The sequence below is a fragment of the Bacillus rossius genome, chromosome 2 (genome assembly GCF_032445375.1).
Source record: "Bacillus rossius redtenbacheri isolate Brsri chromosome 2, Brsri_v3, whole genome shotgun sequence".
NCBI lineage: Eukaryota > Metazoa > Arthropoda > Insecta > Phasmatodea > Bacillidae > Bacillus > Bacillus rossius.
In genome coordinates this window covers 5,640,463-5,664,197 of record NC_086331.1, presented here as the reverse complement: position 1 = coordinate 5,664,197, position 23,735 = coordinate 5,640,463, and the positions used below count along the sequence as shown (strand labels likewise).

At 36.2% G+C, this 23,735-nt stretch overlaps 1 protein-coding gene across 2 annotated transcripts in view; it reads left to right on the top strand.

The window, feature by feature from the left end:
• The first annotated feature begins 648 nt into the window (after window positions 1-648).
• Window positions 649-23,735, top strand: part of LOC134529052 (pleckstrin homology domain-containing family M member 1) — a 37,524-nt gene continuing 14,437 nt past the window's right edge. The window contains exons 1-7 of one of the 2 annotated variants that reach the window (XM_063362749.1): window positions 649-868; window positions 5,662-6,181; window positions 7,550-8,497; window positions 12,557-12,625; window positions 19,715-19,833; window positions 21,577-21,796; window positions 22,250-22,381. In XM_063362749.1, the coding sequence (XP_063218819.1) occupies window positions 5,873-6,181; window positions 7,550-8,497; window positions 12,557-12,625; window positions 19,715-19,833; window positions 21,577-21,796; window positions 22,250-22,381 (1,797 nt within the window). In that variant the 5' untranslated portion in view covers window positions 649-868; window positions 5,662-5,872. The remainder of the gene's footprint in view (window positions 869-5,661; window positions 6,182-7,549; window positions 8,498-12,556; window positions 12,626-19,714; window positions 19,834-21,576; window positions 21,797-22,249; window positions 22,382-23,735) is intronic. The other variant, XM_063362750.1, reaches the window with a different exon arrangement.

Sequence of the window (23,735 nt, the reverse complement as noted above, 5' to 3'; positions counted from 1 at the left end):
AAATGTTACAACTTTTATTTGGTACATGGCTGATGTTCGGCCAATACTTGGTATGAGTCCTGGAGTCGTTTTAATATAATCCAAGTTTTTGAAATATGTACCTTCTTTGACCTTATATGATTTAAAGAATACTATTAATAAATACTATTTTTTTTAGTTAAATACAAACCGTCATATCTTGCGTTTAGGACCTTGTGGTTGGATTTTTATATTTCAGTTTTAAACGGAGAAATAAAATGGTTTTTTCAGGTCATGTAATGGGCGAGTGAAGCTATTGCCTGCAAGGAAAACAGGGCGCGCGATCTTGTTGCTGTCCGTCGGCATTAAAAGTGTCGGCCCAGACAAAAATTCTGAAAAGTATATTTTGTTAAGAAATGTTACAGCTTTCATTTGGTACATGGCTGATGTTCGGCCAATACTTGGTATGAGTCCTGGAGTTGTTATAATATAATGTCAGTTTTTGAAATATATATCATATTTGACTTTTAAATAATTGTAACATTACGTATAAAAATGCACTTTTTTTTAATATTATTAATTAGCTTTACGTTTTGCCTTTATGACTTCGTAGTTGTATTTTGGTTTACATTTTGTCTATTTTATGTTTGGGTAAATGTTTTTGAAACGCGAAAACTGTCATGGCCACAATGTATGTGTGCGTCTTTTGCTGTTGCTGTCCAAATGCATAATTTTGACTCCGGTCAAAACAAGGTGTTTAATAATGGATTTAGTGTTTGGAAGTATTTAAAGTTTAGTGTGTAGAAAAATATTTACGATATCTAGATTTGATTTGGGAAAGCGAAGTTGTGTTTTACTCAATTTATTCTTGTAGTATAGCTGGCGAGAACACCCTTGAATTATGGTTAATGTAAGTTCATAACCTTGTCTTATTTTAAAAACTAATATTGAAAACTATGTCATTGAATTTAATAAAAATTTCACCGTTGGGAATATTTAGGGAAAACTGCTGCTGCGAGGCTTTGGCGAACGAGAAATTAATTAATGAATTAATTTTTCGAAGGCGAAAACAACCATAATAGACAAAAGAATTGGTTTAAGATATAGCTGTCGTAGACAGGCTGCTGTACTAGTTTTGTGTTGTGTAAAAGCTTGTTGCTATAACTAATCAGTTAATATTATGATTATTGTCTCCGGGCCTTAAGAGGGATTGTGAATTCAAGTTGTTAAACAGTATTAAAGAGTAGTAAGATTAGTTTAGTACATTAAATATAGCGTAAAATTAGACAACTGTGGTGTAGGGTATGTTAGCTACATTAAAAATTTAAATGTCTATATCCTGATACCATAACAATATTGATGTCACCAACATGGTGGCTCTGACATCATTACCACCCCTACATTCTTACAGGACAAACATGGGAATATGTGGGTTTTGTGCTGGGGGCATGGTTTTGCACAAAATACATTTCTTTATTAAACAAAATTTAGGGCATCGTTTTCTATAATATACCCCTATTCAAGTATAGAACATGATCCCATGGTATTGTATTGTGTATTGTATCCCACCGTTTAGTATATTTTTCGATACCACATTTTGTAATTTGATTATTCATTAAAAATTTTTTTAACATCCCTGGTATTGCAAAGAATACTATAGTCTTACCTGTTATAGTATATAACACAATACAGTTAATATGTTTATGGCATTGTATTCTTTATTACAGTTCCACCAGGTTTAGTATATTTTGTGATACCACATTTGTATTGTGTATTTATTTTTACTATGATTTAAATGTCTCAGGTGTCATAAATTATATTTCAGCCCTAACTATTCTAGTTTAGAACACAGTACTGAAAATATATTCCGTACTCTAATTTAATTTTTTTTAAATAACAATATCTTGTTTATAAAAAGCATGTGAATATTCCCTGCCCAAAACGCCCATTCTTGCACTTGTACGTTAAAAATGTACCTAGGTCGTAATTACTTCAGTACAGCTTTGTTGACAACTTTATTAATATCCCTACTATATCGTTATGTAAAGGTATATAATTTTTTTTAGTAACTGACATACCCTCACTGAAACTTTCGCGTTGTTTTTATCACTTCAACAATTGCAAAACTAACCTATTGAAAAAATATAGCTGTTTTTACACTACCAAATAAATTTTATGATTCACCTAACGAAACAATTTTTTCCACATATCATCGCAAATTAAACACAACACACCTCTCACCTAACACTACAAATGAAATGCACATATAACACAACTAAAAATCAGAAACATTAAAAAAGCCTTTAAAAACCACTTCCCTTTCTTGGTTTTATGGCTATAATTGTTTACTGTTAATATTTCTCTTCTATATATTAAATTTATGCCAAATATTTTTTTTTCCATTCCTTCATTCAATTCATTCTATATCGCGAAACACGAATGGTTGCTTTTCTGGTCACTGCTACAATCACAACCACACATTCTCTCTCTACCACTATATTAATTTAATGTGAATAAACATGACCTTGCTCTTCTCTCGTGACTCCTACACTCATCACCACACATCCAATAATTTTGTTACTAACTACTAAATTAGTGTGAACTTTTTATTCACTTTGTAAAGATATTCCATTCCGCTTATTACTTTCCTGCTACTCCTACCACGACCACTACTATCGCTCTAAAACTCACACACTCATTTGTGTTTATTTTCATGGCACTATTTGGTCTTTCATTGTTACCAATATTACACATATTTTCCTTTGTTCCTCCATTCAAGTTTTTTATTATTGGCTAACTTCCGTGACATCATAAATTTCCCCTACCGTACTTTCTTTCCAACCAATGTTAAATACAGTATCGTGTAATGAAATTGACCCAAAAATTCTCTAAAAATGTGTCAATGGTTGGTTAGGTAAGGTTAGCTTAATCAAAAAACTGTCTAACATTGTGGGAATGGTTTTGTTAGGTTAGCTACATTATAAATATTATAAAATAATAAGGATGGATGGTTAGGTTGAAGTCCCTGGGGTATGCAAACAGCATGTAAGTATCACAGTTTCACATGCATAGCACGGAAGTCAAAGCTATATTCGCACACAACATAGCAATTGTAACATTTTCACTGATTTTTCCCTCGTTTACTTCCTCAAAATTTTCAGTTTCAAACGTTAGCATATTGACAGCTATTATTTACACAAGCAGTTGTTCACTATAATCCAAGCATTTTATTTCACAGTTTTGTTCTTAACGTATTCAAATTAATTTAACTTTTTATCTTTGGAATGCACTTATCAAAACAACCATCTGTTATTCTATTTTCGTGATGTAGTCTATGCTGATTGGCTGCAAACAAATCAGCGCACAGCACAGAGAAAAGTTAGAAGTTCGACAACTTGCAGTGCGCGTGCTGTTTTCCGATGTGGCAGATGCTACAGTTTGGGTACATTTAACTTTCATGCGTGTGTGCTGTTGTGGTGGTTGCTTATGATTTGTTAATGTTTTTATTTGATTTTATGTATTTAATTTTTTAATGTTGCTTAAAATTCAAGTTCTTTGTGGTCACATTGTAGTTTTTTCGTAACAAAAATAAAACAAACGTTTGGTAAATGTTTTATAAAGCTGGTAAATTAGTCTTAAGAGCCAGTCAGGTTGGCAACATGGGTGATGAACACCAGAAAGAACTAGAAAGTTTGAGAGCTTAATTTTTAGTTTTATTTACTTTTTAAGATTTATGCATAATTATATTTGTATGTCATTTAAATCGTTTGTTTGGGCTTGGAATTATTAGTTATGTCTCTAAAAGTGTGTGGCAAAGAACTTGGACTGTGTGAAAAGTTTTGCGCGCTTAAGCGACAGAGAAGGGAGGGGTGTTTGTGTTTCATCATTCATGCCTCATGGGTGGAATGGACTTCACCCTAAACAGTTTTAGTGCCATAGGGATTTTCGCAGTATTATAATTTGTTTATTATTGTTAATCTAGAGAGCCGTATTGGTAAAATTTAAGTTGAACTTCGCAATCTCTGTTATGATGGATGACCGTATGGAAGTGCGTGTCTTAATTGAGGCGTGTGGGGTGCCATGAACCTTAGATAATCAGGTTCAAAAGCATGCCCGATGCGGTGAGAGCTGGTGATATGTGGGAATCGTGTCTAGCGTTCACACGTGCGACGTCACGCCTTGAGCGTTGTAGCCAGGTCCATATATGCCTTCTCATACAGTGGCGCCCATCCAATTGTAGTGTCAATGCTGTCCCTCTCTAGAACACCCCCCCCCCCTCCCCCCCGGGATATCAGTATAATATTTGACAAGGGGGTCTTCAAGTGTTTCATTGTTTTTCTGTGTTAGACACCGCTCTATGTGGTTTAACGGGCATAGACTGTCTCAGGGTATAAAAAAGATTGTTCCCTATGTCTTTTAATGATGCCAAAAACCTGCCCTGCTGTAAGTGATGGGGATGCTGTACTTTCCCATGGTCATTGTGAGTGGGCTCGGAAGGCCTTACGGACGTCGTTCCAACTCTCCCGCGTAACATGGTGAAAATGCGCAGAGTAAGTTTCCATTGTAATTTCATTCAAAACGCACCAACCATACAAACCGTCTATAGCTGTACAATTTCCTGAAGGCGCATTGAGAGAGACTGGACCCTAAACAATGCACCTGTGCTCCCGGGCAGGCCGAAGGGGCTGGGGGAGAATGCACTCTGAGGCTAGTGCTCACACGTAACATAGTAACATAACTACACTATGTTATTGATGCAAAAAAATTCTGAACAATTAAATAAAGCCCATTATCATTAAAACACATATGTTAAATGCCCAGAGGTGCTAAAATAAAACACAAATATTGGTCACTTATGTTAATCCCGTTTTGGCAGTCCTGAATATTGTTCAGTTGTCTTTGCTGGATTTAACTAAAGAAAACTTGTATAAGAAATGCAGGTGTTGTAATACGTAAAGAAGCCCTTAATATTTTTAATGACATTAAGTTATGCTTAATAGCTACTGCTTGGTTGTTGGAGATGAGTGGCTGTTCCACTTAGCACTCTTGGGGGGGGGGGGACATGCAGTTTGAACAGCTGCCCACGCACTCACACACACACACACACACACACATATACACACAAAACAACCACGCACGTGTGCCATGGTCAACACATTGAGCAGAAGACAGGGCACAATGTAAGGTCATGTCTGTACCACACTTGTATCAGTTTTTTGTCTTATAACGTGTGATAAATTACTTTTTAACAGTTTCTTTTTACGTGTGTCAGTTTATTAATGCTAAGAATCTTGTAGGATGTTGTACACCCTACAAACACAGCAAACAATACAGTCCCGATTTATGCAAATAAATTCTTAAATTTCGTAGCTGAACAACTTGTATGATTTTTATATGCTTTTGCAGCAGCCTAGACTACACTAGTACGTTACTTTTAATATGAGCAGTTGTACCTACCAACATTAAGTTGGAAGAGTTTAGAAGACACTTTACCAATGACCAATATTTATCATTTGAGTTTGTGTGGTTCTGAGTAGTGATGTTAGAAATGTTACAGCCAGTGAAGTGTGTTGATTGATTATGTTTGTGATTGTGAAGTCTAGCTTGACCGTAAAATGTATTACAAAATTGTAGGATGTTTAGCTATTGTTTTTTTACTTGTTACACGTGCATGTAATAATTTTTTGATTTTTTTTGTTTCAGTTCATGTGAAGAAATTGCTCTAATTGTCTGCAGAAGATAGTGATGAAATACATAAAGAATTTATATAAACATTTCACAGTTAGTTAAAATGTGCAAAGTGTTTACAAGCAATGAAACACTTTTCGTTTGAAGCTACGTCTGTGTGAGGAATACGGAACCATGGAATGTTCTTGGAAATTGTGATACATGCCTTTTAAGTTTTCCTAGCACAATGTCCTCTATCCTGCGAAATGTGATGGCACTAGGCAATCGGGAGTCGACTGTCAAAGACTCGCTCCTGAAGCACTTGTCAAACAGTGTGAAGCAAATTCAGCTGGGACAGACGCAACCGAGCTCCTCATGCGAGAACGAGGATCACACTAACCTGTGCACAGTACTGGAAGCTATTTTTATCCACGGACTGAAAGATACGTTCATCACCCGCGTCACACAGGTTATTGGGAGCGATCCCGACCTGCATCCTGAACCGTCTTTTTGGGGACCGTTGTTGATATTTTCACATAGAGAGATCATTGACCAGGTAAGTGTTGTGACCAAAGAAGTTTTGTCACTAAATGAATATTAGAAGTTTTAAATGCCACACATTATTAGTGTCTCGGGAGCCTTTGTGCCCATGATTTCTGTACACCATTTTCTGTTAATCAAATTTGGGGTTCTATCATGAGATGTATATTTCAGATGATATTGATGTTCTTACCGTGAAGTGGTCGGGGCATTTACTTTTGGATGTTTGAACGAGTAATGTGTTTAAAATATTTGTATGAATTTATATGTTAGATTTTAATAATTTTCCATCAATATTTACTCCTTTTAAATTTAATAAAGTATACAATTTTCCTAGTTTCTAAAGTCCTTCACAACTTTCTGGATTTTCATAATCTGGTGACGATAAGAAACTAAATTTTTATAGCTATTTTAACAAATTTACAATATTGTAAATGTTGCTGAAGAAACCTTACTAACCAACTTTTCACTTAAGTTATGATCACACCTAGACAGTAAAAACCTAGCCACCATGATGGAACAAACTAAACTTTCTGAAAAGAATTGCTTACCTGAGAAAATATTGCCTTCTCTGAATAACCCCATAACTGACAAAATGCAAAATAAAAATAAAAACTTCAAAAATACACAATGTACTCATCTTGTTCAATCTCTCTCATGCATGCATTGCAAACATTTCTTTGGAAAAGTATACTATACATCATGAATTTGGTGAATGATTCAAATAATTTTGCAATATAACTCAAATTCACTGTCACAAATTTGTAAAATCATGTTAAAATCCACCATTACATATTCTGATTCAGAAATAATAATTAACTTGTCTACGTGATGGGTCATTGACAGTAAGTAACCTTCACAAAACTGAACGTACACTAAAAAGCAGAAGCCTAACTTTTAAAGAACCAGAATGCTCCAGTACCACATTGAATCCACAGTACATCCATTTTTTAAATTTAGCTTCAATATTATTTCTATCAATTTAATCTATGTTAACATAAAATAATGCCTATAAAAATAAATTGTTAATTAAAACAGTCAAAGTTGTTTTGTTTTAATATTCCTATTCCACGTATGTATTGATTTCATGTTGTACTTGCTGAGCAGGAGTTCAAGATTCAATCAAGTGACTATGTAAGCATTACATTAGGATAAAGTGACAAAAAATAAGAGTATGGCCTGCAAGAGTCATTATTCATAGGCACTCATTTAATACCCAAGTTGTTTGGAGCCTACTAGAATCTTGCTGATGCCATCCATCACCTTGAAAATTTCTCTGCGTAACCCTGCAGTGCTAAACAATGCCTTTATTTAAAAAAGTAGTTCTAAACTGCCAACCAAACAGAAAAACAAAATTTAAAATGTCCTGTTTTTTATTTTTCAGATAACAGTGTTGAACTTGGTGACGACGGATGTGGGACGTTGTCGTGCGTGGTTACGAGTGGTCTTGAATGACTGTCTTCTCTCGAGCTATTTTCAAGCGATGAGGCAAGACAACAAAGCACTGTTGCCTTATTACAAAAGAAGTGCTTTCGTTAGAGACCCTGAGCTACTAGATGTCTCCCAGCGACTGATTCAGGGCGTTGAGGGGTACACGTTCTGTTTCGTCAGCAACTCCAGTCTTCTGAACATGTGGACCAATCCCCCGCTGCTGCTGGCCGGGTTGTGGATGCCACCCATGCGAACGTGCCCGGTGGCATCGGGAGTCGACATAGTGAACATGCTAGAAGAAATGCCAGCGCCGATCACGGAGGTTGCTGTGCCGAAGAAGTCCTCGCCGATGGACTTGAGGCAGGTGGTGGCGTGCAACGAAGAGGAAGCTCTTAAAATAATTCTTGGCACGCCAGTTTCTGATGATCAGATGATGGAGAATGCCAAACAGAACAATGTCACAGGTGGTTTTAAAGGAGAAAATGGCGTGGATCATCGTACTACTGAAACTGACATACGCTCGACTAAGGAGGGCCATTCTGAAATGAAGTCATCCATAGAGGAGGGAGCTTCTAGTTTTGGAAACTCCCTTGTAGGGCGTTTGGGCTGGTCGTCATCCTTTGACGAAGTAGTTGACGAAGAGACAAATACTCGCGAGTGCCGTTCCGAAGAGCGGGAAACACCTTCTGGCAAGGCATCGGTGGTTGGCGTGGCGAACTGCAAAGTTGCTGTGCCTCGCAGTCCGAGTGAAGTTCAGAGCTATCAGTCCCTCCTCCAGAGTTACAATTTACTTTCAGGGAATTACGTTAAAACACCCGACCTTCGTGACTTTCTGCACAAGTTTGAGAACTCGTCCGATTCAGCTGCGGATTTGACCTCGAATGTTGAAGTTGACGATCCTGTAAGTATGAATAAAAGTTGAAACTGTAGCTCATAATTTATTTGATATTAGTTATTAAATCATTTTATTTACAAAATATTGTATCATAATATTTAATTTAGTGTGCTATGCTAGCATATACTCTTTGTAAAAAAAGAAGTAACTATATTGCCGTAACTATTGAGCACATCAAACTAAGTCATTGTGTTTAAAGTGTATTCATGTTGATCTGAATACACTCATCTACGAAATTCCTGCCTATAGAAGCACATAGTTGTATTTAAATATTTCATTGTATGTGCTTATTCAAGTTATAATAAAACCAGAGTTCTTTAGAAAATTAACAATAATAGCTTGGAAGTAAACCCTTTGGCCTGTGTTAATACCCACATGGGGTAGTGACTGGTAGACAGTGGTCAACTAGGAACCTATTTAAAGGGCAGGGTTGTTTAGGGACAGCGTGGGTGGGGACGTGAGAGTACCTGAGAAATCTTATTGGTCTGGGAGTGGCTAATAAGTTTCCCCGACTGCAGACGTTTAGGTTTGACCGTGCCAGGAATCAATGCAGATCACGGGAGGTGAGTGGCCTTGGTGGTTTTTATTATGTGTACCAACATTATTTTACCCCTGGAGTGTGTTTCTTTTAGCTTAATGTACCAAAGAGTCAGAATAAAGGTAAATTGAACATATTGATGTTTTTAAAAATTAAACAGTTTCATGTGATTGATTCATGTCGGAAGTAATTAGGCTCAGAGTGATGTTGATTCAAACTGTTTGTAGAATGATGGTAGTAGAGTGTAAGCAGGGCTTTCGTAAGTGTTGAAGTGTGGTTAAAAATTTATGTTAATTAGAAGTTGACTTGTTCACTGTGCATGTAGGGAATGCATGTATGCATGCTTTTATGTGTTTGTCTGGTAGTACTAGATGTTACCCAGGGCGTTGAAGGGTACACATTCTGTTTCGTTGTATGAATCCATTTCATTTCATAATGAAGCCATTTCAAATAAATGTTTTTGTTTACAGCTCAGTAAATATATTTTTAAGAAATAGTGCATGAATTGATTGAGAGTAAAAATATGAAAAGGCTATTTTACAATAATTTTGTCATAATGTTAAAGTAATCATAGATTATCAGTTATGCAAACAATAGTCTTAGTTTTGCAGCATTCATTGTGGTTTGAAGGCAAAATTGATTAAAATAAATGGTGCATGTTGGGGTGTTGACAAACTTATATGAGAAATTGCTCGAGTTATTTAAATTTTGTGGGTTACAAAATGTTTATTGGTTTATTTTTCAGAAATATTACTTTAAAAAAAATAGTATATGCTTAGCTTTGTTTTATGTTAGTTTTCCTTTCATATTTTTAAAACATGTCACTTAGTATGATTTTATAATTGTAATTTTAGGTTATTTAAGGGGATTATGTTTTAAGGATGCCTGGAATAATGAGTTTTGTAAGTGTATTTCAGAGTTAGATATTATGCAATAATAAGGTTATATGCGGGTCTATGAAAGTTACGTAACTTAAGTTTGGTAAAAGGTACATTTTACATTTTACAGTATATGTTAAAAGGTATTCAGACTTTTTTTTTTATTAAATGGGCTATGTCTCAAATGAATTAAGGGAGGAATATTACCCATAGAGTGGGCTAGCAATGAGACAGTTGCAGTAAACAAACAGTGCATACAGACAAAAACAACCTTGGACAAGACAGCGACAGACAGTGCTGTCGTCGTCATGTTGTCAGAAAACCGGTTTAATTTAATCTTGGGGTTTGCGTGTACACCACTGTATTGTCTTTGTCTGGTCCAGATTATCGGTTGAGTATTGTTGTTGGGCTCCTCTGTCCAAGATGGTTGTTCATCTGCAAGTACTGTTATTGTTTCGACTGTCTCATCAGTCGACTGTGATTGTCTGTGCTGTGATATTGTTCTAACTAATTCCTTGTATGGGATTCGTAGTGCTGTCTATCTGTACACGTAACATTGGCTGATTTTGGCTGTTTTCTGTGTGTTTGTGTATCCATCTTTCTTTACCCATTCTTTGGGTTTCCTCTATGACATACACCATTGCTAGTTTTCATTGTGTTTCCAAAATAATTATTTGAATCATTCTTACCCATTGCAAGAATATTTTGAAAGAACCTCAAATTCGAGGTTGTATTAAATAAGGGTAGATTTTGTAATTAACATGTGAGAATTGGAATTGTTGGTTAAATTGTTAGATTTTTGATCATGATTACTATGATAATAATTATACAGCTGATTCTTTGATAAAAATCAGTCCTCAAAATAGTTGAGACAACATTGTCGTATATCACAATACAGGTAGTTCCAAAAGTCTTAAAGGAAAAATACTAGGTTGTAATAAGCCATTTACTATTATGTTCAAATATCATTCATATTTATATGTTATTATTTTACAAACTTTATGAATATTTCAGATCTTAAAATACCAAACACAAATAGGTTGTTTATTAACTCAACTGAATGACATGAACAACATAAATTAAGATTTGTCTATAAGAATTAAATATGTCTGGTATTTCCAATGGTTAAAAAAAAACCCATTAAAATGCACCAGTAAAAAGTTGAAATTAGCCCGCTAGAAAACAGGAAAACCTGTACTAAAATGAAAACCGACAGTAACGGTAAACTCTGAGTGAATTAAAAATGCGGGCAGCGCAGTAACACGACCTGACAGCAAGGCAGCAGCCGGAATGCAAGAGACTCAATTGGTGTCGGACTACAGAACGTGGCGAATCACAGAATGCCGGGTTAAAGACTTTTCACTGTACAATTTTTTGCTGTAAATGAATTACTGAAAGGTCCCTTAAACAGGTTATGTATCCTGTTGATTTATTCTGTGTATTTTGTTTAACCACTAACAATAAAGTAATTTGAAAGACCAATGGTGTCTGAAAGTCGATTTTGATGGTTACGAGACGGAGAAGAATGTAAAATTAAATGGATGATAAAAGGTTGTAGTATCACAGACATAATTCCCAAACCAAAGTGGAAAAATAAGTACTTGGAGAACAAAAATAAGCCAAAATTCCAAGGTCCAGTGTAAAGATGTAAGATGGCGTGACAGTCAACTAAGAGATGAGTTTGCCGGTGGTGTGATGTCGGTGTGAAGTCGAGGGAAAGAAAGGACGAAGCAAGTAGATGAGGTTTATAACATTACAGTCAAGTTCATTCTTAAAATAACTTTTTGAGCTACGAAATGTTGTGCAGGTGTGCTATGATGGTGAAACCTAATAGTAGAAGTATTAACAGTTAACATGATTTGTTTTGACACTGCGTAAAAGTTATTTTATTTTCCACTGTCTTCTATAACTTGTACTTTTGTGTTGTTATTTGTTGAGTATTGTTGAATGTATTTTGTGATTGTTCGAAAGAAAAATTATACCCACTGTGGATTTTATACATTTTGACATTGTTACTTATCTTTTAGATTTTGTTTGTGTAGGATGTTTTTGTTAGAGATAAATACACTTCCTGCTATAAGTATTTTTTGTTAACAGGGATACAAAGTCAGTTAGTTTAAGCATGACAAATATTGTTAGTCCTTAGTGTATGATCACTTTTGAAAAAAAAACACCTCTTATAAGAATCCTTGCTCATAATTTTATATAATAGGACTAAATGACCTGTTTAAATGCAAATTTGAAAAGTAGTTCAATGTTTCAGTCTGAAATTATAATTTTTTTCTTGGTATATAAATTAGATTTGAAATATTTAAACACGAATATACTTGTGTTTTTAACAATTTCTCAATTAAATTTTGTAATTACCTACATAAAGACAATAGTTAAGAAGCATTGCAATGTTAATTTTGACATTTGATGGAAGACTACATGAAGTAGAAATAAACTTAACTGTTTCAGAAGTGCTCAATTAATTTTAAACTTGTCAAAATAAAAAAAAAACAACCTGTTTACTTGCCCTTGTTTAAAAAGAGGACTTATTTTAAAAATATAACATGAAGATAAGACTAGAGATGTATATAAATCCATAGTGGGAGAGAACAGGTTGCCTGCACCATTGTGCTGTTGTTTATTTAAAATCTCTTCTAGTTTTTTCCACTCCATGGACTTGGATTTGAAGTGGTCCCAACCTCACCAACATCGTTGTTTGACATTCCAGTAAGTGATCAGTACGGCACGATTTACAACTGCTATGCTTGTAGTAAGCACTGAATGCATTACAGATTTTGTAAGTTTGCTTCTTGTAAAAAATACTAACAATTTGTACAGTTACGTATATAGATTGATGAACTGATTGATGATTGGTGCATGGAGAGAGCCGATTTCTTTGTATAGAAGCCGTTTGTAAACTTATGCTAGCAAAGAACCTTTCTGGATGACTCCAAGAACTGTGTATTTAAACTTAATAAGTTTGCAGGTATCTTCAGGCGTCAAGCGGAATTCTTCTCGGGTGTTATGTGCTCTGCCCCAGTGTCTGCATGCTTTGTTATTATACTTTGAAACAACTTGAGGACTTCTTGGCCTGCAGAAAGAGTTGAAGTGTTTCGGTGTGCGGGCAGATTGGTTTTTCCACTCAAGTGCTCTGCTGTATTGGCGGGACGGATCCTGGGGTCTCTTGCATGTCTGCTGGAACTTGTGTGTTGCATCCTGAGAGGTGCAGTGGTTGCATAGGATGGCCAGTGGCTGGGATAGTGGTTTGTGGGCAGCCACTCGTGTTGCTGTCAAGAGAGGGTAAACTGCTGCCAAGGTGTCCGCTCTCATGGTCGTTGTGGCCATGCTGGTCTCCTGCCCCGGGGGTCTCTCTCGAGAAGGGCATTATGGCGGGAACCAGAACTCCGTAACTGTCTCTCAACTACCCCTGACACAATGCCAGGCATTGATAAAATTCCGTACATTTCAATACAAAATTTACTTTATAACTGTATCTCTTGCTTATTACAACTGTATAACGGTATTATTCTCACTGGTGTTATCCCACCGTCTTTGAGAAAATACATCGTGGTTCCTATTCGAAAACTGGGATCTTTTTTCCTGTACGTTTATTGCGCTTTCCGGACCGTGCTGGCAAAGCTGGCTGCTACATGATGTAGTATGAGTGGGGCGTATTTCACCAAACTGCCATGGGTCTTCTGGTGCTTGGTGGCGGGTCACAAACTGTAAACAGAAAACTCGCAACTATCTTTGTTTATTCACAGGCCTCTAGTCATTGGAACAGGCAGAGTCTTCTAAATGTCCTACAAAGCATCTAACATTAGTACATCCATGTTGATGGGGTTGTTGAGCCAGTTGTGTTGCCCTTTTTGGGCTACCGGATGCACCCAGTGTGGACAAGTGTTAATTAACTTACTGGTTATTCGCATGAATTTAAAACCATCCACAATACCTCAGTTTAAATTAATTAATTCAAGAACAAGTCAGCTAAGAACCAACACCATCTGTGTTTATAAATGTTCTGATCAAAGAGTTCTATGTTACACAAATATAAAAAATCTGCCCAAAATGCCCACTTTGAAACTTTTTGACTCACCTATTGATCAAAAAAAACTTTAGTGTTACAGATAATTATTCAGTAATTAGAAAATTAATCATTGATTGTAGCTATCTATTCTCTGAGAAAAAGAAAGATTTGGTAACCAAGAACTTTATTGGATCAAAAACAAGACAGTGTGATATTAGTCCTTACTCTTTAAGTACACTTAGCAGTGTTTAAGTTCAATTTCTGTGTAGTTCCTCACAGATATTTTTGTGTATAATTACAAGCCTTATTAAATAATATTTATTTATTTTAAGTGAAGTTTATATATTTTAGTTATCGTTTAGAAATTATAAATCCAAAAAAATTAGAAAGAAAAGTATTCTCTTAAGAAGTCACTACTAATTATTCTTGTTGTATAACGGTGGAAACAGGAGTAGCTATAGTAGTGCACAAATACATCATGAAGATTACACATGCCTTTTAAGTAGTCTTTGAACATCTGTTAGATTTCAGTATTCAATTGCCAGATTCTTGCGTTAGGTTCTACATTAGCAGTGTGTTATTGTCCTCCAAACGAGAAATTGGAATTTTTACTAATATTGCACTACTTGTTAGAGTTGATGTTGCATTTGGTTTTATCTGGAAGTGGCACTGTTGGTGAAAAAAACACATCTCTGTATTCTTTCTTTTTAAAATGTACTCACATTACTTACCCACATGTTGTGCTATGCTTGATAACCAACATAATATAGTTTTATGAATCCAAAAAAGCAGCTTGTTTTATGTGTTTTTTGCTTGTGGTGGCTGAAGTGGCATGCTTGTAGTGTCTGTATCTTCAAGCATGTGTGTGTTGTTTCTTGGTGTAGGTAACATCTATCATTGACATAGTAGCAGTCAAATGAGAAATGTTACAATCATAGTTTCAAATATGTGACTGCATTTGATATAAATACTCTTGATTTAGAACTATAAATGAGGTAGTGGAATTGAACTTTACCTTTTCACATACAAAGTGAATATTCAGGAGGAATGAGAAATGAACTAACAGCATTTTGATAAGTACTATTTACAACCAAGTAATTATCAGAAGTGGACAACACAGCTATCCGAGAACATTTCTTAGCAAAATCATTATTTCTTTCTGTAATTATGTTTTTGAATTTTTGAATAGCGTGCGTGTCTGCAATTTGAATATCATTACATTTTGTTATGTGGCCACTCGTTGCGGCGACACTTGTTACGGTGCCACTCGTGGCAGCACCTCTTAATACGGGGGCCGTAGTCTCTGATATTTACTGATTGAATTGTAAAGCGTGCTCGGGTTTTATGGGCGCCACCGTGCCACGTGCACGGACCGATGTGAGACTCTTTCTCTCTTTCTCAGGGTCGTGACATCGCCCATGTGAGGCGTGATTTTAATTTCCCCCTGAATATACCTAGCACGAATCCCTGCCCGCTCTCAGCATCGGGCACGCTATTATTTACGCAGTGGGCTCTCAGGCGTCCCACACGCCGTCACACTCCATGTGGTTAAACAGATTTAAATAAGAAAATAATACATTTGATTTACACACCTGATTTATTCGGCGAATGCAACTTACACGATTGAAACTGTTTAAAACACCCGCGGCACGTATCGGTTTAGGTGTGAAGACCCCCACGTGGTCACATCTTACATTACGTATTAGGAAAGAGAAAAGACAGTTGCTGGTCGTAAGACAATTAGTTATACAGTCCCCCGACCGAGAGGAGCTCCGAGGGCGAAAAGAAAACCATTTATACGGAATTAAATTGAAACATAATTACTTGGCGGTGAAACAAGCGGTGAGGTCCCCGGAGTGCTGAAGCGTCTACTCTCGGTCGTTGATGGCGGCGGACTGGGCTGAGATCATGGCTCGCTCGACTAACATGGCGTCCTCCCGCCGAAACAATTGCCGTTAAAAGATATTTGTGAATTCGTGCCACGGGAAACTAAATTAACATGACAAGAATTAATTAAAAATTATGTGACAATTTTTGAATAAAGAGAAAAGATTGTACAAATTATAATTATTATGATTTAAATTATTGTCTGGCTTCGGGTTTCCTCGGGAATGTCCGGAAACGCTATTCTATTTTGATACATTATTTTAAATAAAAGTACATAAAACCCTCCCGGCCGATCTGCCGTCACTTTGCACTTAGGGAATATAAAAACAAATAACACAATTATATTTACTTATGTTTTTAGGGGTGCGGCAAACTGGCTCGACAGCGCCCTCTTGCCGGACGAACACACATGCACGCACACGTACCCACGGGTAGGCGGGAGGTTTGAATGGAGGGTGGGTGGTGTTTGGGCGGTGGCATATCGGACTTAAAAGGGGCCGCAGGCCCGGACGATGTCTATTTTTTGATGGCAGCTAAGTAACCGACAAGACTATTTCTGCAGAAAGAATAAGACCGAAGAAAAGGTTTTTGGTTTAGCTTGACTTTCTCAGTCAATTATCTTTTCGTGCTGTTAAACTTTGATTTATTTATAATCACATTACATTCACATTAAATTTGAGTATGTAAATCCTGTTTCTAATTTTTTTAACACAAGTTCCATAAATCAGTTGAACCAATTGCCCCAGTGTTGTACCAATTTACTCTAGCTTAGGTCCTGTAAGTCTGTCTGCAGATTTGCTTGTCCCTCATCATTGCTGTAGGTGGTATCCTGGCCTTAATCACCACAATGCCACTTAAAAAAATTGGTTGTCTGTAAAGTCGGTTTACGGACGATAGTTTAACGTGACAACGTCATAACAAAACATTGATGAAATGATTGCATAGTTTAATGAATAAAATTTAATCATTTTTATTGAATTATCACTATTTTGTATGGATACAAAGAAGGAGTGAAATGAAATCTACAATTTAATTGATAAATTTACTTTTATTTGCACTCATTAATTCAAATATGTCTATTAGTTTAACGAACAGATGATTTTAACTTTAACTTTTATACATGTTTGCTATTTAACTTTTTCCAATCTGTGTTATTCTGTTAAGGATAGGACAATGATTGGAAAAGTAGGAAACGAATGGGAGTGTTTCAAGTTTAATGTGCCTCGAAAAAGCCAAATCGATGGTTGTTCCAATCGAGTGGAAGAGAGATAGATGCGGCGCAAGCGTACAATGAGCGTAACGGGACATAGCGTAATGGGGCAATGTGCGCAACGGGACAATGAGTCATCCTTTTTCGTGTGTGCAGCCGGAGTTCATTGATTTATTAGACATTGTCACGTCAAAAAAACACTATTGCTACATCTATCAATCATGATTTGAGCATACGTACTGCATAAACATACGCATATGTAGAAAGGGGTGTTGGTAAGGGGTATGCAAGTGTTGAAAAGAATAGTTGTAGAATACCTAACTTCCAATTACAGCAGGGCCTGTGGCATGCGGTATTAGAATGAGGCATATGAGACAGTGGAAGACTACACATCGTTAAAAAAAAGTGCCAGAGGATGTTAAAGAAAGTAATTGGTGGAAATGAAAACTCTTCAAAGAAAATATTGTTTTTAAAGGTTTATTAAAAATATTTCTCTTTATTTTTTCTTTTCTGTTAATTCAATTAAAAAAAATCCAGCATTGACAATAACAAACAAAAAAAATCATATAAAAAATTCAATAGCTATCTCACTTTATGCACATTTTAAAATCATAAAAATAAATTAAAATATATACAGATAACTGGAAAAAATTATGTTAAAATATTTAATCAAACATCTCATTTTAAAAATACATAAATTTTATCATTCTTGAGATGTGCTGGAAAATTCACATTTGGTTTCTCTTTTTTTTATTTAAATTTAAAAAAAAAAACTTTTGCCCTTAAAGCCATGTCAAACTAACCCAGAGTAAATGTCATATGTACAAAAAAAATTGGGAGAAAAAAAAAAGAAAGGGGTTGTCTGTAAAGTCGGTTTACGGACGATAATTTTACGTGATAACGTAATTTAAAATTTTTTAAATTGCTGCTTTTAAAAAGTCCGACTTAACCTGTTTGATATTATAGAAGATTTTCTCGCACAGTGGTTGGCCGGTTCTTGCACGCTCAGCTCAGGCGGAACATGACAATGAGTCATGCTTTTTCGTGCGTGCAGCTGGCGTTCATCGATTTATAAGACGTTATCACGTCAATAAACTCTGAACAGAAATCAAACACAATGTTAAAATTATTTTCAATTTGGAAAAAAAAATCATTAAAGGACATTTAAAAACACATTTTTCACATGATTGGAAGCTAAGAGATTAGGAGCTCCTAGCCTGTAAACAAAAACGTCTTCAGCTCCTTTCTCTATAGTGTTTCTCTAGCAGCTCTACCGCCTTGAAACTGGAACCCAGCAGAAGTAGCTCTGAAGTGCTGAATTAATGCTTAACTACATTTTTTTTCTGGGTTCGTATCCATGCAGCCCTCTTTGGCGTGACTTCCTTCAATGGGCCACACGAACAGTATCTGTCCCCTCACACCACCTCTCCCTGTTGCCACTCGCTGCTGGCACTAGCTCTCGGGCACCCACGCGGTTCAGGAACTTCCACTCTCAGGTCAGCCCTCTCCCCACTCCGCCGGCCCTTCTACGCCAGACCCCACCAACTTGCCCGGAATACAACAAACAAAACTGCTAGACCCCGAGGGGGGAAGCCGCGTCAAGAATCACGCGACGGGCACGCACGTCCAAGGCACATAGCTGTAACCAGCACGAAAAACTGCCGAGCCACGTCCATCCATTTCCCGCGCAAAGCGTTTCACCGCACGCTCCCTGAGCGTAGAACTGCATCTTATTCAGATTTTAAAATAAAATACAAGAGAAGAAATTGAACTAGAGACTTCTACAAAAATCCACTTGATTATCGGACACATTAACTTGTGTTTACACGTCTAGATTTTTGGCTTGTGACCACATAACGTTTTGATTTTTCCACAAGAGGATAAGTTTTCAGTTTATTGAGAAAATTATTTAAGAACAACCTCCAAATGAGTTATTTGATTTATTGATAAATGAAGTTATATGTCAGGAATGTGACAAACATCACACAAATTTGCTACCACATAAATAATAATTAAAAAAAACACTTTTCATAGGATTTATGTGAGCATGGTTTTTGGAATATGATAATATTTAATTCCTGATGTATACTTTAAGTTATGAATCGAAAGGTAGGAAAAAGTACCAAAGCCCCCAGTTTACCAATTATTTTAGTTATGAGCTATATTGCTTTAATTAAGCTAGATTACTATTAAAATTGTGATCTTTGCTGAGGTGGAAATACTGATATTGCTTACTGTTTTCCCGCTAGATAGCACTACAGTTGGCAACACTGTATGAGTGCATTATGCTTTATGATTAGAGACCTGCAAAATTCGCGGGTTCAATGACCTCCAGGATAGACTCTACTACACTCTACACACTCAAATGGCACCTGTTCATTGGCTGCTGACTTGTGAGTCGTCTCGACCGAGTGTCTGTGATTCGACACTTCTTTGAGCGAGGGTCTCTAATTGGCCCTCGTTAATCCAGATTAACAGTGAACCAGTGGTAGAAGCAGCACTAAGGTATAATTATTTGAATTGTAGCATATCACGAAATGAATCCGCAAATTTTGCAGGTCTCTAGTTATGATCAATGAATATGATCAGATAATAATGGTGCCTATTTTATGTAGACTAACTGCTTTATTTTTGTTTGTGTTCTTCAAGGACAGTTAAATGGAACTGTGTTAGGTGTTCGCTTGCTTTACAGGAGTTTGGGAGTCTCGTCCAGCAGTTAGGCAAGCTGGCGACGGAACGTGGACTAGACGCCCAGGATTACATGTGCAGAGGTTGCGGACATCCAATAGGCATCAGCTTGAGTAGAGCCAGGTACGTAGATACTGACGCGAAGCAGAGCAGACTTAAACGAGGTCATAGATTAAAGCAGCAACTACATCTATAGAGTAAAAACTGCTTTTATTAGTTTCATTTTCCCAAAAAAAAAAAAAGAGAAAAAAAAAGGGGGTTTTCTGTAAAGTCGGTTTACGGAAAGATAATTTTTCGTGATAACGTCATAAGAAAAAATTGATGAAATATTACATACTTTTTAATTTTCAAATATGATTTACAGTTTTTGAAAATTTAATTTTAATAATTTGTTTAGATATAATCACGAACAATTAGTTATAGAAATAAACTGAAATCAAATCAATTTCAATAAATTGTTACTTTGAAATGACGAAATTGGACAAATAAATCAAATTTTTTAAATTGCTGCTTTTAAAAAGCCCGCCTTAACCTGTTTGATATTATAGAAGATTTTCTCGCACGGTGGTTGCCGGTTCTTGCACGCTCGGCTCAGGCGGAACGTGGCAATGAGTCATGCTTTTTCGTGCGTGCAGCTGGCATTCATCGATTTATAAGACATTATCACGTCATAAATGTTTCCAACAGTGTTATTAAATCTAGTTTTTAAGTTATTTCAGTTTTCACCTATTATTTTAAACCTAACTTCTTGTTGGTAGGGATGTCATTAGATACAGAAACATGCAATACAAATCAGGGATTATCGGGAAGAAATTGGACATGCCCTGTGATAAGGAAGCATTTAAACATTCCACTGTAGTCATTTTATAAAACCATGGAAAATTATAATCATTGTGAACAAAAAAATAGAAAGAAAAAGTATTCTCTTAAGAAGTCACTACTAATTATTATTTTTGTATAACAATGGAAACACGAGTAGCTATGATGTGCAACGGTGTGCTTGTGATGACGCAACACCACAATGACCACGGACCGCATAGCACCAGTGGATCAGGCCATGTCATTCGAGATGTGGATGGTAGAGAGGAAAGTTCAGTGTGTTCTGTGGCTTGCTAAATTCGAATCCGTGGCCAAAATTCAACGTGAATATCGTCGCATGTACAACGAAGCGCCACCACGTAGGAATAACATTAATCGGTGGGATAAGCAGCTCAAGGATTGGACAAACCCCATTCTGGTAGGCCATCGGTAAGTGACGAGTGTGTAGAGGATATACGGGAGAGCTCATGTGCCTAAGATTTCACATTCTGTCTATCTTGTTTCGTTGCTTTCCTGTGACCAGCAAAAAGTGCACCATGACTTCACGGACACACTGTACGTGAGATAGGGTGCATAATGCCCTGGGGTTAACAAGTTTTGAAAACTGGAGCAGTTAACTTGTTAAAAATACAGCAATATTTATATTTAAGTATAGCACCTTTGTTGTAGGCACACATAATTGCAAAGTGTGACTTTGCAACCAGTGTCTGTAAAATTTGCTTATAGTTCATCCAGAACACAATTAAAACATAAAAGTGGTGAAAAATATTTAAAATGTGTCAGAGAAAATTATTTTTTGAAAGGCAGGTGACAAGTATTATTTAAATTTGGGAAGATGAACCTTAAACTATTTATTTAATGCTGTTATTTATATTTTGTGTGTTATGTCACTTATGTGAAAATACTGCACAACTGATTAGCAAACATGGCCACACATGTTTAACAATATTTGGTAATTAACAAATTTGAAGTAGGACTTAATTTTTGTTTACTCTGTGTGACATGATTTTATTGGAATTCATCTTGTTTCTCTTGTGGGCGATTCAGGGTTTGTTCATTTGGAGGCGGTTACTACTGCGCTGATTGCCACACCGGCGAAGAATGGATCATACCTGCGCGTGTGATTCATAACTGGGATTTCAAGCGGTACCAAGTGTCCCGCAAAGCAGCTGCTTTTCTGGAAGAGATTCAGCATCACCCACTTCTTGATCTGAAAGTGCTCAATCCCAGACTTTACGTTGAAGCCGAAGAAATGTCTCAGTTGCAGGTAATCATTTTTGTCTGTTAAAAATAAATAATTTGATTACTTAAGAGGCCACTCCAGTGTTTCAGGGGCACTACGCAACCCGCGTTAACCTAATAAGATTCAATGCTAGTTTCATTTTGCTTATAAATAATTAACTAATGTAGATTTCGAAATGATGCTTTCTTGATATGTAAGACAACGATGCGCTTATCAAAGCCCCTTTCTTCAAAAATGTGCATAAATTATGGTTCAAACCTAGACAATACACTTATTCATATTAGTAAAGATTAGTATAAAACCATAATTTCCATGCTAGTTGATTACTTGATTACAAACTATGAGTTCAACATAGTTAAAAATAATTCAATCTCAAAGAAGTTCCCTTCTGTGCTTCAGTATCACTTCTCGTAGCACGTGAGTTATAAAAAGTTGATACATATGTTACTATTAACATGGTAATGGCTTTGATTACAGACATTGCGTCATAAGCTGAACCTCTTGCGAGCTTATTTATTCACTTGTCGTGAGCCAGTTATAGAAGATCTACAGAAACGTGTATGGCCGAGGGAGTACTTATACGAACATGTTCATTTGTACTCTGTTGCTGTAAGTATGACTGTGTTTGCTTCATAATTGCATCACATGTTTTTGCTACAAATCAGAATATTCTAGTTGAAGGAAAATGTTTGTACTGATTTTTTTTCTGTGCAGCTTTTTTAATGTTAAGGTATTATGTCACACAGGGATGTTTGACATTGCATATTCTTGCCTTGCACTCTTGTTTTGCTGAGGCCACTTTTGTTAAGAGTTTGCTTGATGAAGCTGGTGATGGCCAATTTAACTAAGCTTTGTTCTTCACAACCATGTCTAGTTATAGTTTTACTAATTAGTCACTACACCAACCCCTTACTTAGCATGTCTTCAAGTTGTGAATTCATTTAGCACAATACGTTAATTTTTAAGTGACAAAACTTTTGTAAAATTCATATTTATTAAACCACTCACTATGCATGATCTTTTATTATCCATATATAATACATAATGCAAATTTCTGTTTGATACATAGTTATGTGTCTCTTCTGTGTTACATTAGTGAGTATTAATTGTAATTGTGATAGTCTGCTCTTTGTGTTACCGTATTGGTTATTTTAGTGTTTGTTTTGTCGGTTTTAGTCCCTGCAAGCACGTGGTGATAGTTGCTTGTGAATGTTGGCTAATTGCGGGCAGTGCCGACCTGTTGCAGTGACTACATTGTCTTATGTGTTTGTGTGTGGTGCGTGTGGTGCCCACCGTAGAAGTTCCCTTACCATAGGTGGGCATGTGACAGATAGAATGAATAAATAAATAAATAAACTGTAAGCAGTAGTGAGTAACCTTTTATAACAAAGTTAGGAATACTTTCTCGACCAGTTGACATTGTAGACTTCAATGATTTGAAACCTCAAAGGAGTGATGTAAGTGATATAAGTCAAAGCAATATATAATAATTAGTTGTATCAGATGTTGGGGGGATTATGGTTATTTGGTGTAGGTACGTAAACACTAGAGAACTATTTTGCAAAACTGTTAACATTAATAAACAGGTAATTATTTACTGAATCATTAACGTTTACAGATGTTTGATTTTCATAACCATCTCTCATAATTTTCACATAATGCCAAAAATTGTAGTTTTTTTATTTGGTTATATACGTTTTGAAGCCAACATTTTTTATCACGCAAAATGACTTGACCATGCATCTTTATGAAATTATAAACACAATGCGTAGTAATAAGGGTCAATGTTACATTTGTATAATTGATGATAATGTTGGTTTGGGTTTTACTGTCCATGTAATTTGTTTGGAGTACCAGTGCAGGTAGCTACTAGGATTGCGGGGGAAGCGTGAACAGTTTTAAGTTGTATGGGTTGTCAGGGGTAATGGAAGCATTCTGGATCAAGAGTGTTTCTCTGCATGGA